The 15,441-nt window shown below is 42.7% G+C and overlaps 2 protein-coding genes across 6 annotated transcripts in view; both read left to right on the top strand.

Moving 5' to 3' along the window:
* The window catches only part of MOB1B (MOB kinase activator 1B), a 44,311-nt gene extending 38,386 nt beyond the window's left edge, over positions 1–5,925 (top strand). For all 5 annotated transcript variants that reach the window (XM_030492478.1, XM_030492477.1, XM_030492476.1 and 2 more), the window contains one exon: positions 440–5,925. In XM_030492478.1, coding sequence (XP_030348338.1) covers positions 440–517 — 78 coding nt within the window. In that variant the 3' untranslated portion in view covers positions 518–5,925. The remainder of the gene's footprint in view (positions 1–439) is intronic.
* An 851-nt stretch (positions 5,926–6,776) lies between these two features.
* On the top strand, positions 6,777–14,834 carry DCK (deoxycytidine kinase). Its single transcript, XM_030492474.1, has 7 exons — positions 6,777–7,103; positions 8,336–8,454; positions 10,676–10,869; positions 11,430–11,577; positions 12,686–12,801; positions 13,281–13,380; positions 14,312–14,834. Exons 1-7 carry the CDS (start codon positions 7,034–7,036, stop codon positions 14,336–14,338), a joined length of 774 nt encoding a protein of 257 aa, XP_030348334.1. The 5' UTR covers positions 6,777–7,033; the 3' UTR covers positions 14,339–14,834.
* The last annotated feature ends 607 nt before the right edge of the window (positions 14,835–15,441 follow it).

The following is a 15,441-nucleotide window of genomic DNA, read 5'->3' as shown; positions in this document are numbered from 1 at the left end:
CCCATGTTTATGTGTATTTACTGGTAGAAGCATTCAAGGAATGTAAAAGTTCTCAGTTTGCTATAAAACTGAATACCAAACAGTGTTCCCTATCAAGTGATACAGTAGAACAGGAATTCCTAACAAAAGAAAGAGGGAGAATGGCTTCAGAAGCCAGATTGGAAAGCTACAAAGCTTCAAAGCTACATTTCTCTTTCCCCTTTCCCCTTAGAAGAAAAAGAGCATCTTCTTAAATTTCCTTCCTTTATGTGAGGAAAAAAAGCTTCAGGCACTTGAGCACTGCTATTCAGGTAATGGCAGGCAGGCAGAAAATACTGCAGTGGTGAAGCGTGGACTCTAAAAGCCTCCTACCAAAAAACTGCTGTCTGAATAAGACTTCTCACCAGAGCTGCTCGTATAAAACCCTGTATGTATGTCTTTCTCCTCATCCTTGTTGCAGGAATTCAACCTTATTGATAGAAGAGAACTTGCACCTCTTCAAGAACTGATTGAAAAACTCACCTCTAAGGACAGATAAAAGGAAAAGGATTTTTGAAGTCACTTGTTTCTTTAAGCAAGCGTGTGGTATTTGGTTTTTGTTCATTTGGTTTTAAAAAAAAAACAAAACAACCCCCTGAGCTGTTACCTCAAACAGCCAAATCTACTTTCTGTGGTTTTATTAGGGGAAATCTTTTCTCTGTTAGTGACACGTGGTAAATAGCTTTTTTTTAAATTTTATTTTTCATCATTGTTATTCAGTATGGAATTTTAGCAGGTGCTGAGTGTTTATAAGGGAAACATGCTTGGTTGGGGGATTGACTCTGCTGGTGGATGGGTTCTGTATTGTGTCAGTGGTAGCCCATTCTTATGAAGTCCCTAAAAGACTTACATTCTCTAAGTGCCTTGGCAGACTCACTTCTGAGGTGCAAAGCACATACAATACTGAACATTGCTGGAAACAGAAAATACAAACTAACACCCAGGACACTTACTTGTTTTAGGAAAAAAATATATATGCTTACACTAAAAAAAAAGCCATAACTTGCTGAAATCAATGATCTCCAGCTTTTAATACAAATATCTGTCTTATTTTTTTAGAGATTAATATAGACTTTTTCAAAAGTAGGTATTTCTTATAAAGAAAAGTGATGGTGAAGTTTTGGTCGCTAAAGCGGAATGATGAAGGTGTGTCAAAATGGCAAAGAACCTGTGCTTAGCAAGTAGTTACACGTCTGTTGCCATTGCTTTGGGCTTTTCATAGTTGCTTTTATTTTTTTAACAGGGAAGCATCAACTTGGGTCTGTCTCTTTGGTGAAGTTTCCTCACATTTGCCAAATGAACAGTTAGTTTGCACAAATATAGTTAGAGAAAATAGTTAATATTAAACAAAAAGTGCACTGGGGTAATAGATCTGGCTTGAAAAATAATTAGTGAAATGATGTTTCTAAGTTAAGAATAAAAAGCCTGGTTAAGAATAAAAACCTGTAAGTTAAGAATAGAAAGCTCCATGGAGGAGCTCTGGTGGCCAGTGTTTTCCATGGTAGGAAATGTATCTTGGAGGAAATACAATTCCATGCACCACTTTGGATTTACAATGGCATGATGTGTTCTCTTTCACTTAAAATTGCAACCTGCCTCCAAGGAAGAACAGTAGTTGGGAAAAGTAATAGGAATGTATTGGTGAATTGTCAGTGCTTTGTCATTTGGTAAGTGCATTTTCTGGTTCTGAGAAAACCAAACCAAAACGTGGCCTTCCCCCACTGGGTTCATGTCTTTGCCTCTCCAGCCTTGTGTTTTCTCAAACCAGAAATGGGAATGGCCTGGGATAAGGTGACCTCCAGCGTGATCCGCAGGCAGTGACTTGGGGATTCCTGCTGCAGCTCTTGTCAGTCAGGTTTCCCATTGCAGAAACCCATATGAGTTGCTCTTGTTCATTTATGTATCTTGTCAAAGCCGTTGTGTTTTGAATTCAAAGAAATCTGTGCTAGGTTCTTCAGTGTGCTCTCCAGTGGTGCCGCTGGTTGCCAAACAGAGTACGTGAGGTGGTGGTCAATGGTGCCAGGTTTGCTAAATTGTGTCTACGCAAAACACCAGTTTTAGACTTCAGTAACAAAGACTGTAACTGACTGGCATATGCTAGGCTGACCTTGAGCCTCTAAACTTTACAGGTGAAGCCACAGTTAGCATGGGAGAGAAGTTGAGCTTACATTTTGTGCACCTTTGCTTGACTGAAAATGCTGAATAAAGGGGAAAATACTGTGCAGCAGCCTGCGAAATATGCAAGTGGCCATGAGTACAGCCAGCTGACGAACATCTAAGCACAGTAATAAACATATACTCATTTGGGAGACTAGAATCACTACTTGTGTGTTAACTGATGTATTTCAGAAGGTTGTTTTAAGAACTATGTTGTCTTCAACAGTTAAACTCCTAGTCTCCTTAAACTGCTTCCTGGAGAAGCAGTTTAATGATTTGTTACCTCTTCTATCTGTCTTTTCTTTCCTACCTGGACAGACATGAGAACAATTGAGAAAGCCCAGTACTGAGCTAGAAACTGGCATTGTATGCTTGTTTCACTGCATTTAGGTTTGGCTACACTAGTGTTAGACAGCAAGGCTGCTTGCAAACCACCTGCAGTTCAGCATTTGTCATGAAGACAGCCCTTGCTTTCATTCAAAACTTCATTACAGTTCAAGAAGATGTAATGTGTTTGGCTCTTTGGCAGATCAATGTCATTGCCCATTATAATCTCCTCGAAGGACAAGTGAAACGTTCAGTTGTCCTTATGTTATATTTTTTGATATCATACAGCATTACCAAGTTTTCTTAATGTGCGGATGGAAAGGAAAGAGCTGTTATATGGTGGTTTCCTTGAGTGTTGGGATTAGATTGGAGTTGCCACAGTCCACACTGAGTCAAGCTGATGATGCAAAGACGGCTTTCCCTCAAACGTTTTAACAAACTCCTAATTTAGAAAAGGCCGAGTAAGGTCTTATCCCTTCTCAGCCAGTGAGGATCTTGTTTCTCCTGTGTGCAGGACTCCGGTCATGCAGGAAGCTGAATTTAAGAGCATGCTTCTGTCTGAGGAGTGTTTAATGACTGAAATTCCCAGCTATAGAGGCATGAAGAGTGCTGCAGATGCAGTTTGATATTAAAAAGCCCTGTAAATTTTCCTATGAAAACTGCTTTGCTGAGTTCAGTCAGTGCTGCTGGAGAGGCTGCATGTGCATGTTCCCTGTGCTGATAACACTTGAGAGGAGCCTTCTTGACCCATGCTAGAGCTCAAGTTATCACAGCAAGACACAGGAGAATGGCAGAAGCCTGCTCCAAGGTGCTAAATTGGAGATAACCTCCATTAGATTTCAAGCTGTCTCATTGGTTTGGTGTCATGTACCAGCAAGAAACTTGAAAGAAAAATATTTGGAAGTGTTAGGATTTGCTTGGAGTGATACCAGTGCAGTAGCTCTCATTTTTGGCATACTTCTGCTTTGGGAAGTGGTTTGCTTTTTTTTTTTTTTTTTTCTCTTTTAAATAGCCAATTCTAGAAATTTAGAGGCATCTGGTGCAGTTCAGCCAGTCAGAATTAGAATTTCTTATGCAAAAAATGAGTCTCACGTGGATAGTGTGTTCTTTGGATTTAGTATCTGGCAGTAGAAAACCCTGTTACAGACTAGCTCCTAGGCCTGTAATAAAAGCTTGGAGATCATGATTTGCCTGACAGCTCTATGAACACATTGTTTAATTATACAACAACACTTGAAAATAACAATATCGAAGACATGTATGCAGCATTTGGGATTTAGTATCCCTATGCTGTTTATATTTGCAGCTTTTTGCTTCAAAAAGGTGTGGGACCAGAAGCTGATGCGTGTTTACACTCTTGAAGCAAGGGCACATTGAAATGCTAAACAGAAGTTGCCATGATGTACAGATGGAGTCTGGGTGGAGTGAATGTGTTGATAAAATAGTGCATTTATTGGGCGGAAACAGGAGGGCACCCTCTCGCCCCCCAAATAAACCCCAGAGAAACGAATCCTGAACAAACCCTGCGCTGCTCCAGGCCACGTTAAAGTGCACTCTGGTGTCATCAGACTAAAACTGAGCTTTGCTGTCACTGGAAGTGGAAAGTGCTGGTGGGGTTGAGCCAGTCTGGGCTGCCAGCACTGCCTTAGGCCTTCCCATGTAAATGGGTCCTTAAATCCTATGGTTTGTGGTGGTTTCCAGCCACCGGCATCTCGGAGCACGTCAGTGACTTGGGTGGTAACTTCAGGAGGTTCATCTACCTCGAGATGGGATGGGGCAGGCGCTGCCAAGCAGGTCAAGTTCAGCCACCGCTGCCAGTGATGGCACTGCTGAGGTGGTGTGGATACGTCACGTTCCAGTCTTTCAAATTCAAGGCAGGGATTCGAGTTAATCATGCAAATAGAAAATAAACCCGCCATGTTCTGCTGTTGCAGGTAGCTGAATGCTAGAGGAAGGGAGAAAACAGGTTTCCATGGGCAGGTGGCCCATCTGCAAGTATCAAGTTTCTTTTACTGCTTACTATGCAATGTAGAGCTTTGGACTTTTGCTTTTACTTTACGCTAGAGAGGAGCACTCTCCTTACTCAGTATTTAGGAACGGAATATTCTCCCAGTCTCCCTGACACGCACGTAACAGGTAAGGATACCTATTTGCTGCTATGGACTTTACTTACCTTCCAGATTTCTCACCTTCCCTTCCTTTCTCTGGAACCACCAGACACAATTTCACTCTAAACACATCCCTTTTGGATAGTTGTTCCTTTTCTCGCTGCCCTCTCACCCGTCCTACCTGGTGGAGTGCTCTATTACTGTATATAAACCACCCCCTTTCCGTTGGACTATTAAAAAGCTGTGGCTTGAACACAGGCTCCTTGCTTCCCTTTCATTAAAAGATTCCCTGTTATGCCAGGTCCAGTTTCCTTCCCTGCTGATACCAGTTGTTTTTTTCCAAGCTGCACTATTAAAACCACTAGCAGTTTTATGGATGCCCTCATCATTCCCTGGATATCTTCTCTTCTAGGATGAGACTAACATTGGTTATTCTAAGTGTTAAACCTTTTGATTTTCCTGCTTTCCAACTCCCTAAAGTGTTCATAGAGTATTGTATTTTTAGGGGAAATTAATTTTTATAGCCACTAAACTATACTCATTATTTTTGTACATTTGCAACTTGGAACATTTTTCAGAGACGTGTCATGGAGGGAACACTTATTTCCGAGGCTTGTGGTACTACTTGACTACACTGTGGTGGTGTTACTTAGTACCTAGAGGCACATCATGCCTTGATGTGCCACGCAAGAGAGAGAAGGCAATAAAGTGAAGGAGGTTTCAATAAAAGGCTGTTTTTGAAGGCAAAAAAGAAATTGGAGATGATGAAAGCAACACTAACCTTGTCTCCTCCTTTAGAATCCTGAAATATATGGGATAAAATGTGTTGTAAAATACAGAGTGCAAGATGAGAACCCTTACTGTGAGCTAACTGTGCCAATACCGCTTCCGCTGGTAGTCACTGATCAATATTGTAGTTTTAAATAAGAACAGCTTTTAATTACAAAGGAAAAAAGTTGAATGTCTGAAAATCTGCACCATGTTTATTTGAGAGTTGTAAATATTGTATACAGATTGTTGTATGTGATGGGACAGAATATTTAAATTCTAGGTTTTTTTCAATGAGAAGCTGAAGGCTGTTTATAAGAGAAAATAAATAGCTATGTTTGACCATGATTGTCTTGATTTCCTTCTTGAACCTGTTTCTAAATTATCTTCTCCTTGTAGATAGCTGGGGTTTTTTTCCCCCCTGTATATTGTCCATGTACGAACATTATTACACCTACAAATCAGATTTTTGTAATTGCCTTGTTGGAATCTGTGAATATTTGTATTGCAGGCAGACACCATAGCAATAAACCAACCTGAGACCCTTTTCAGTGCCGTGTTTCATGACCTGAGTCGACCCAGAGTGGATGGAGTTGGTCTGCGATGCCGGATCACGAGTTTGGCGTGGCTTTAACTGCACCTTGGCGCTGAGCCCTGGCACCATTAGAAAGCTTTGCGATGCGCTGCCTCAGGTCACCGCTTCTCCCAAAATCCAGACTGCTTTTGGCCATGCTTTTGCAGCACAGGCACATTTTCTTCTTTCCCCCTCTTTCTTTCTCCCTAAAGCCTCTTAGGACCCTGCCAGTCCCAGCACTCTAGGTTTCCTACCCCTGTCCGCTTCCCTTTGCCTCTCTGCTCATGCCCGTACCTGTGCTAAGTCACCTCTTGCCAGCACCTGGTGAGTGGTTTGTGCCATTGGCTTGAAAAGGTGGTGGAAAATCTCACATTTTATGTTAATCCCCAAGTCTTGGGGTTGGGGGTGTTTGAGGGGCCGTGCCAGGAGCACGTTTTACACCAGAGTGTGTGCTGGTCACGACTGCCTCGCTGCCTGCACCCCTTCTATAGACAGGAGGGTTTTTCCTTGTTGAACTTGGACCCTCGTGGACCAAGACAGCGCTATGCTGGGATGGTGTTTTGGGAAGCACGTTGTCAAGTGAGGGTTCAGTAGGTGTTTGGGGGGGGTTCAGCTCTAAATAAGTGCCTCGATCCCTCTTAAACCCAACCTGCCTGTGACTTTTGACATGTTTGTGCAAGATACGGAACTCGGGGCAGGTTTGGGTCTCCTCCGTGCGGCTCCCGCTCTGGCCGCGGCCAGCGGGCTCTGAGGCAAACGCCGCACCGCCGCCGGGCGGGGGCACATCCCGCTCCCTCCGCCGGGGCGGGGCCGCGGCTCGCGGCGGGGGTGGTGCCCGCCCATCGATGCGCTCCGCTCCGCTCCTGCCGCAGATCCGCAGCGCCGGGCTCGACCGCCCGCCCTGCCGCGCGCCCGCCCTGCCGCGCCACCCGGCCCTCGCGGCCACCCGTAGGCGGCGCCGCGTGACGCCAGTCGAGCCCACCGCGCGCCAGATTCGAACGCGGGCGCGAGCGCGGCGGCCGTTATTTCCGTTGGCGGCTTCGCGCGCCGTTGTCCCCTCGCGCTGCCGCTGCTGCCCGACATGGCCACTCCTCCCAAGCGCGGGCGGCTGGAGGGCAGGATCAAGAAGGTTGCGGTCGAGGGCAACATCGGTGAGTCGGGCCCGCCGCCATCCCTCCTTCCCTCCTTCCTTTCCTCCTTTCTCCCTCCTCGCCGGGCTCTTCCTCGCCTTTGCCTTGCGAAAAAGGCGTTTCCTGAGGTAACGAGGCGTGAGTCAGCCCGGCGGGGTGTGTGGTGCCGACAAGCCCACCGGTAACATTGATAACTTTGTGTTGACATCGTAGGAATTAATGAATTGATGCTATAAAAATGGCGGGATGGGGGGGTGGGGAGGAACTTTCTACGTCAGGTTTTAATTTATTCACCTGATTCAAGATGCGTTGGAGTCTTGGATGAGGCTTCTCTCGCAGCTTTCCTGGCTTAGGGTGGAACACCGGTGTCAGTGCAGATTGCCAGGTCAAACTTGTCATGTTCAGGACTCCTAATGAGCAGCAGAAGCCCGTTGTGAAGAGCAGGAGTTAGGGGCTGTTCATAATAAGACACTATTCTCTGTTTGTTCTGTGGGTTTTGAGGGTCTTTGTTTTGGGTTTTGTTTGGTGCTTGGGGTTTTGGGGAATTTTTTCTTTATTTGTTTTTTTTTCCTGACAAGAGGATGTGCTTAAAATCGAGGACCCGACTTGTAGGGCTGTCAGCTCATTTACTGATCCACACTGTGGCAATTGATAGCGCCAACTGATGGCCTCTGTCAGCTTTAAGTGTCTCTCTAAATTTTCCTGAGCTTATTGGCAGATTAATGGCAGATTAATGACTTCTGTGCTGGAGGAAGTGGCTAGTAACACACCTTGGAATCTCCATTTGAGATGCCATCACTTTTGCTTTATGTTTCTTTCAACATTGCTTGCTTTTTTCATGGGGTTTGTTTTAGATTCCTAAAACAATTTGGGAGGCTGTAACTCCCTGCCTGAGACGGGACCACTCGCTATCCTTAGAAACTTAAGACTTGGTGTTCTGATTGCAAATGTAACTTTTTATAATGTAGATAATCGAGCTGGGCTGAGGCATCTTGTCATTGTTTTGTTGTCGAATTGGCTGTGGGTGTGGTATAAAACAAGAAAGAAAAACCCGATGCTCACTGAATTGATGATTTGTGGTACTGGATGGTGTCTGATGCTTGACATCAAGTCAACAGTACATGGGTGTCAGGGACTCCCTATGGGACTTGAAACTGGAGTTGTATAGTAGTTAAATAATGTCACTCTTCCGTGTGAAAATGGTTAAAAATATGGGTTTTAACTACCGCTTTTCTTGGATGCTTTGTCTACAGCTGCAGGGAAATCAACGTTTGTGGAGATTCTCAAACAAGCTGGTGAGGAATGGGAAGTTGTTCCTGAGCCTGTAGCAAGATGGTGCAATGTTCAACCCAACTCTGAAGAGGATTGTGAGGTATGGCACAAGAAACTGAGGTTTCTTTTTAAAAACTTTTTAAAACAAAAAAAACCCCAAAACAAACCCCAGTCAAATGTTCTCCTAATTTCAGAAGACCAGTACATGTGATAGATGAAGTTTGTTAGAAAATGTATGTGATAGCAACTTTTTTCCTGACTCTTATCTCAGTATTTGAGTTCCTGTTTTCCGGTTTGCTTGGTGAATTGTAGAATGAATGTTATTCATCGTCAGGACGTAAATGATAAAAGCTGTAAAAGCCTATTCAGTTTTATGTATAAAAGCAAAGGATGGAAAAAAAGAGGACTAAAGTTACTTCTATCAACTGTGAATGAGCAGAGGGTTCTCCAGGTGACCTGGAAGATGCCCCTTAAAATGTCTAGGAAATAACTACTGCTAAATGGTTTGTAGTGGGTTTCTTTTTCAGTCATCTACCTGTAATTTTGTTGGCAATCCAGCTCCTATGGAGTGGCCACAGTCCTGGCTGTGTGGAGCTTTTGAGGAGCTGTAGAAGATTTTTGTTTTTAGCTCTGGCAAAAAGTACAGTGTGTTTTGATGAACTAAACGGAAGTTTTTAACGGAGGTGTGACATTCTGTGGTGCGGAATTGACAGCTGGGGTCAGCTCTCCTGGCTCTGTTCCTCCCAGCTTCCTGCCCGCCCCAGCCCACTGGCTAGAGGGCAGAGTGAGAAAGGGAGAAAGCCTTGAGGCTGTGCAATAGCCAAAACGCTGTTGGGTTATTAACGCTGTTTTGGCCGCAGTGACAAACCACGTCACTGTATGGGCTGTTATGAGGAAGGTTAACTCCATTCCAGTCAGGTCCAGTAAGTGTAACATAAAATTTCAAATCCATCATAGTCATCCCTGAAGTTGGACTTATTAAATTGCTCTTTTCTGTTCTTGCCTTGGCTGGTTTGCAGAAATGGGACGTTATATATGGCTCCTAAAATTAGTCAAGAGACACAAGAAGATTCCTAAGGACAAGACAATACTCGGTGTTCAGCTGTTTGTGGATGTGCCTGTGGGTGTCTTGTCTGCCTTGTCAATAGCCTGTAATTTTCTCGCTGTTGTCTAATTCACACAGTACCAGCAGCAGCTGCCGTAGAACAGCACAGGACTGCACACCAGCTTGGTTGTATGAATATTGTACAGCCCAAACAACAGGCCTTTGTTTTTTCCTCTTTTCCTTCCCCTTCCTGACAAAAGTCCTCTGACTTGTGGGAGGTTGCTGTAGCTGTATCTTCTCTGCTTGATGACAGCGTAGGGGGGGTATATCCTGGTTAGTGGAACCAGGCTGTGTCCCCTGACTCTAACAGACTTCTGTCCTATGCCAGCTGGGACTCTTCCATGCAGTTCCCAGGCAGGTTTGGGCAGTAGAATAGCTCAGGGCTCTGCTGACAGTGCGCTGCACCTAGTTGTGTCCTTTTGGAGGCCTCAGAGCTGTTGTGCTGTGGACAGTGCTCTGGGATGCTGCTTGGCCAGTGTCAGAGCATGGTGCTGGGCATTTTTTGTTTACTTGCGCAGGTATCGTTGCAGGGAATTGGAGATGAGGATGAAACCTGGAATTCCAGAATCTTTTGAAAATATGTCAGTATTTGGATTTAGCATTAATGTAACAAAAAGATTCAGGCAGAAGCAGTCGTCTTTGGTAGGCTGGGTTTTTGGTACCCTGAGTCACACAGCTTTCTGTTTCCGAGAGCTTCAGTGGCTCTTTCAAGGTTTTGGGTCTCCATCGTGGGCTGAGGAAGATCTTTGCTCTGGAGTCTGCTCTGAACCTCCCAGGTAAGGTGAGAGGTCTGGAGATGCTGTGTCAGTAGCTGTTACCATAGGAAGAACTGTAATTAATAGATGGAAAACCAAAATAAGGCCAGCTTTAAGCTCACACTTGCAGAGTAAAAGGAACATGGATTTTTCTACCATATTGTTGACTTTTTGTACTGATAGGATGTTTTCTTTTATTAAACCTTGTAAAGAGTGATCGAAGTGTTTTGGTACTTGAGCACGTTGGCATTGTGGATTGCTGAGAGTTGCTCATTCAGCTCAGTGCCATAGGAGTTGCTCTAGCGTTTATGCCTTGTAATACAAAGAGGGTTGAGAGGTAAATGAAGCAGTTGTAAACCTGAAATAAAGGCTGAACAGCTTTAATGTTGTAGAGCAATTCTGTTTCACCTTAATTGCACACCTTCTTCACTTAAGGGGTCTCTGTATTTGTTGACAACCAGGAGCTGACCACATCGCAGAAGAGTGGTGGAAATGTGCTTCAGATGATGTATGAGAAACCAGAGAGGTGGTCTTTCACTTTCCAGACATATGCGTGCCTGAGCAGGATCCGGGCTCAGCTCAAGTCCCTTGATGGCAAGCTCAGGGAAGCAGAGAATCCCGTTGTTTTCTTCGAGCGATCTGTCTACAGCGACAGGTACGTTGGACTGGAGTCCTTCAAGTGAAGATAAAAATTCTCCTAAGTAAAACTATTGGTTAGAGGGTTTGTAATTTTGTTGTATATCCTCAAGTAACAGAATGTGTAGTTTCTCATTCTTTGAGGGTAAGTTTTTCATGCTTTGTGCGTGCACGTTTCCCTTCAAAGAAAGGAGAGGAACAGAAGAGTCACAAACAGTTTCTTCCTTTGTCACTTACCCTTGTTTTCTTTTATGGTCCTTGATTACAGACATAGCTATTTGCTAATGCTGTACCCTGTGCTTCTGGGTTTGGAAGTTTAGATTTGATAATTAAGAAGGTTAGATTTGATATCTGAGCTGCCAATGTTACTGCTTCCTGTGGACAAATCTCTGGCCAGCTCCAGTGGACACAGAGGGTGAGGATACCAGCTGTTTATTTCCACTCCAAGCATACCTTAAAGAAGTTGCAGAATTACTACGCTCAGCTTCTTTTCTACTGACAGGTGCAGTACTTCAGGCAAACAAAGCGAGAACTGTGTTCAAGCTAACTTCTGTTTCCATAACTATTTTGTGTTCACAGGTACATCTTCGCAGCTAATTTGTACGAGTCTGATTGCATGAATGAAACTGAGTGGACTATTTACCAAGACTGGCACAACTGGATGAATCAGCAGTTTGGTCAGAGGCTGGCGCTGGATGGCATCATTTATCTCAGAGCCACTCCCGAGGTGTGACCTCACAGAGAACGAGAGTGCATGTTCTGTGCCTTGCCTGTAAAATTTGATCTTTGTTTATGCTTTCATAGTAGTTGTTTTTTTCTTTAAGTATAGGGTTTAACTATGATTTAGAGCTTTTTTTATGGTAACAGAATAATGTGCTTGCAGTCAACTCCAGTAAGGTCAGAGTTGTGTGTCACTGCATGTCACTGTGTTTTAGGGATTGCTTTGGCTGTCTTAGGCAAAGAAACAGTTGAAAAATGCTTATTGAAATGTGATATTCTTAAAATCTTGAGCTACCCTTATCTTTCTCTGTAATAGTCCTGATGATTTCAGTTTAGTTCAGGTTGCAGTATTCCCCTGAAGGCTGCAATGCTTGAGTTATGATTAAGCAGTCTGGAAATACTTAAAGAAAAGAATGTTCTTTCAAATGTAGCCTGTGTATTTTTGAATAAAATGTGATGATAATGGTTTTCTAATTATAAAAACAGAATATATGGCAAGAGCAAACAAGAAAATACCACTGAAGCTGAAAACTACAGTTTCTCTGAGAGCTTTTTTGTTAGGCTTGCTGTTGAGGGCTTTTCTTTTTTTTTTTTCATATATATATGTTTTGTTTTTTTTTTTCCCCTCCCCCTTTAAGTGAAGAACATATATTGAAATTGGAAAGTACAACAGTTTTAAACAGTTTTGATTGGCTTCTTATTGAAGCTCTGGATGTGTTCAAGACAGGAACAAATGATTTACTACATGGGAAAACTGGGTTCCTAAGAGCCCAAAATGTAATGAGATTTTGAAATGCCTGTCTGTGCTCTTTTCATGCGATACACAGGTACCCCTTCTTTTAATAAAGAGCTTACTTGAGACTTTCCTTGTAGTGGAGAAATTACATGATACATTTCCTTGGGTCCCCCTTTGGTTTCGTCTGTAGTCTGGGCTCCATCAGTGGAACATGGCATAATGTTTCTATGCTAGTAAGATAGTTAGCAAGTTGAATATTCATCTCTGGCAGAAAGTGGCATATTGAGCACAGTAGGAAGGGTTGGCAAAAGGAACTTTCACAAACTAGACTTCCTTTGCAAAAACAATCATTTTTTAAATTATTATCTTTTGCCTTTAGAAATGCTTAAATAGGATTTACTTGCGTGGACGAGATGAAGAGCAAGAAATTCCCATTGAATATCTGGAGAAGCTTCACTACAAACATGAAAGTTGGCTTCAGCATAGGACACTGCGGTAGGGTTTGTTTAATGATTACTTAAGGATGGATAAATCTTCGTAAGGGTGTTCCATAATACTTTTTCCACCAGTGAAACTTCAGCTTTTCCTATGATATGTAACGTTAAACTCTAGGAATGCTTCTATCTGTTGTTCTTTAGTAGTAGTGGCTTGACAGCATATTAATTATCACTAGGACAAGCAATGTGCCTTGAGTCGTCTTCACATAGAGCTCTGAATAGCAGAGGATTCAGCTGAGCTAATTTAATACTCAGTTGAATTTAACTTCAGGTGCTGGGGGAAGAGAATGTTTGAGAATCAATTGTGTATCCTAGGTGCCACTGTAAATTCAAGCTGCTTTATACTCAGAGTTTGTGGCTGTAGTTTATAGTTGCAGTTCTCATGGGATTCTTAACAAGGAAAATGCGGACAGAGACTTGAACGATGGGTACTTGTTTTCAGCTGCTAACATTTTCTGTGTTCCTGTCCCAATACAGAACAGATTTTGACTATCTCCAGGAAATACCTATTTTAACATTAGATGTTAACGAAGACTTCAAAGGCAAAAAGGACAGATATGATCACATGACTGAAAAGGTAAGATTTCATAAGCAAAACAAACTGATGAGTTCCTACCCCAAGGCTGTAAAGAGAGGGATAATTACTCTTTTGGGAAGGGGGCATGACAAGGCAGCACACATATCTATGGCAAGAAGCACATTCTCTGCATGTTATCTTCCTGCCACCTTTGGTAGTGACCTGAATTTAAGATGTTGTCTGAAGTGACCACACTTAGGAGTGTAATGGTAGCACTCTACCTGGTTTGGATCCCGTTCTCATGCCGTTGCATGGATTATTTAAGGTACTTTGCTGGGTTTTGATGCTCTCTGTGAGATCAGGGATTTCTGACTCAGGGTTTAGATAGCTTTCTATGGGCCACTATTGATTTTTAAGTAGCTGTAGCCATTTGAACCACTCTTAAAATACTGGAAATGGAGTTCAACAGTACCTGAACTCTTTGTGGAACTGTTCTACAGTATCAGATTTTTTTCAGGAGCTGTGGTTTTGCTGGGTAATGTTACTTGCCATCCTCAAATTCCAAGGAACATAGTAATTAGATATGTTGGGTTGTTCAGTGACGTGAAATGTGAGCAGTGTTCTGGCAGTGGGTGTTACTTGGTGTTTTCCAAATGCTGGTGTTTTGAGGTGCTCATTATCTTCCTCGTGTTTAGGTTAGACTTGCTTTTAAGATAAATCATTTGCAACATAGGGCCATAGTTTAGGACCATGGGAGGAATGAACATCGTGCCACTGAGTGTGTCTCTGTACCTGCTAAATTACAGGTATCATGGATGAAAAAGTTCTGGATGGACAAGAAATGGCATAGCTGAGCCTAAGATTGTTTTTTCCAGTTCCTGTTTCTATAGGTTCTAGTAAAGCATAAAGCAATGGGGAGGTAAATGTAGTTGCTGTGTATTTCTGTTGATAAGTACTTAGTTTGATTGACCATATTTGTTTCTTTTTGCAGGTCAAAGAATTTTTGAGCATGTTATAATCATCTTTGAAACGCAAGCAGAGTCAAACTGTTCTAAACATCTGCGCAACCAAAGTCTGAAGAGCAGCTTCTGCTTTTATAGAAGGCCTCCTGAGAGGCAGGACTCAATCCTGTTGATTTAATTGTGAGGAAAAAACAAGCTTTGTGAATAGGAAATTATTAAATAAATCACTAGGTCTGTTCAGTATTATATGAAGTATCACACAAATTCTGAAGATACTTAAATTCCAAGAGTTCCCAAATGTTTTGCCTGTTTCTAATCAGAGCAGTAAGTTCTTCTGGAGTATTTAATTGTATTTTTTTAAATTTATTTTGTGCCCAGTAACTATTTAGTGTTCAAGAAGGTAGTGGGTTTTTAGATCTCTTGACTGGTTTTAGTGGAATTGACTTGTAATGGATGTCTCGTTGTTCTGAGGAAGGAAAAAGTAAACCCCATGTTTGCTCCTGAGGGAATTTTAATAGAACCTGGAGTTTTATATTGTAAGGTATAAAAAAATGTCATCTGACAGTTTTGATAGATGAAGTTCTGCACAGAATGCACTGAAGTAAACCGAATCCAAATATGGCTGAAATGCTGTAGGTATCAAATGAGGTTTTGGGGTTTTGATTGTGCACTGCAAATGAGGATATTGAGAGGCTTTCCATTGTTCAGCATGTTTAGTCTTTTTTGTTTGTTTGTTTGTTGTTTTTTTTTTTTAATCCCCAAGCTCTTAATACAACAGAGATGCTTTTGTTGTTGTAAAGTCCTCTTCTCCTGTGGAGGAGTATATTTGCTTGATGGGTACCGTAAAAGGAAGAACATTTTGCAAAGGGCCTCCATCTGTAAATGACATGTTTCTAACCCTTCCTTTAATCACATTTTGGATGTCAGAGGTGGCTTCCTGCTTTTCTTCCAGCTTCTCCATTTGTTCACTGGGCCTTCTGGGTACTTACACAAGATCTGGCGATACTGGCAGTACGCTGTCCCTGTCCTTTCTCATCCTCGTGTAGTAAGAAGGGGAGAGCTTTGTGGAGTAGCTGCTGCTGTAGTGCGTTGTGTTTTATTGACTGAGCCACTTTTGTTTCAGATGCAGAAAAGACAAACTATACAGGGTACACATCTC

This window comes from Strigops habroptila, chromosome 7, assembly GCF_004027225.2.
Source record: "Strigops habroptila isolate Jane chromosome 7, bStrHab1.2.pri, whole genome shotgun sequence".
Lineage (NCBI taxonomy): Eukaryota > Metazoa > Chordata > Aves > Psittaciformes > Psittacidae > Strigops > Strigops habroptila.
The sequence above is the reverse complement of the archived record's forward strand: the minus strand, read 5'-3'. Positions and strand labels throughout refer to the sequence as shown.

Excerpts from the sequence above, each read along its gene's own strand:
- DCK (XM_030492474.1), top strand. The coding sequence starts at position 7,034 with ATGGCCACTCCTCCCAAGCGCGGGCGGCTGGAGGGCAGGATCAAGAAG. Across the intron at positions 8,455-10,675 it reads ACTCTGAAGAGGATTGTGAG|GAGCTGACCACATCGCAGAA; the intron begins GTATGGCACAAG and ends GTTGACAACCAG. Across the intron at positions 13,381-14,311 it reads ATGATCACATGACTGAAAAG|GTCAAAGAATTTTTGAGCAT; the intron begins GTAAGATTTCAT and ends TTCTTTTTGCAG.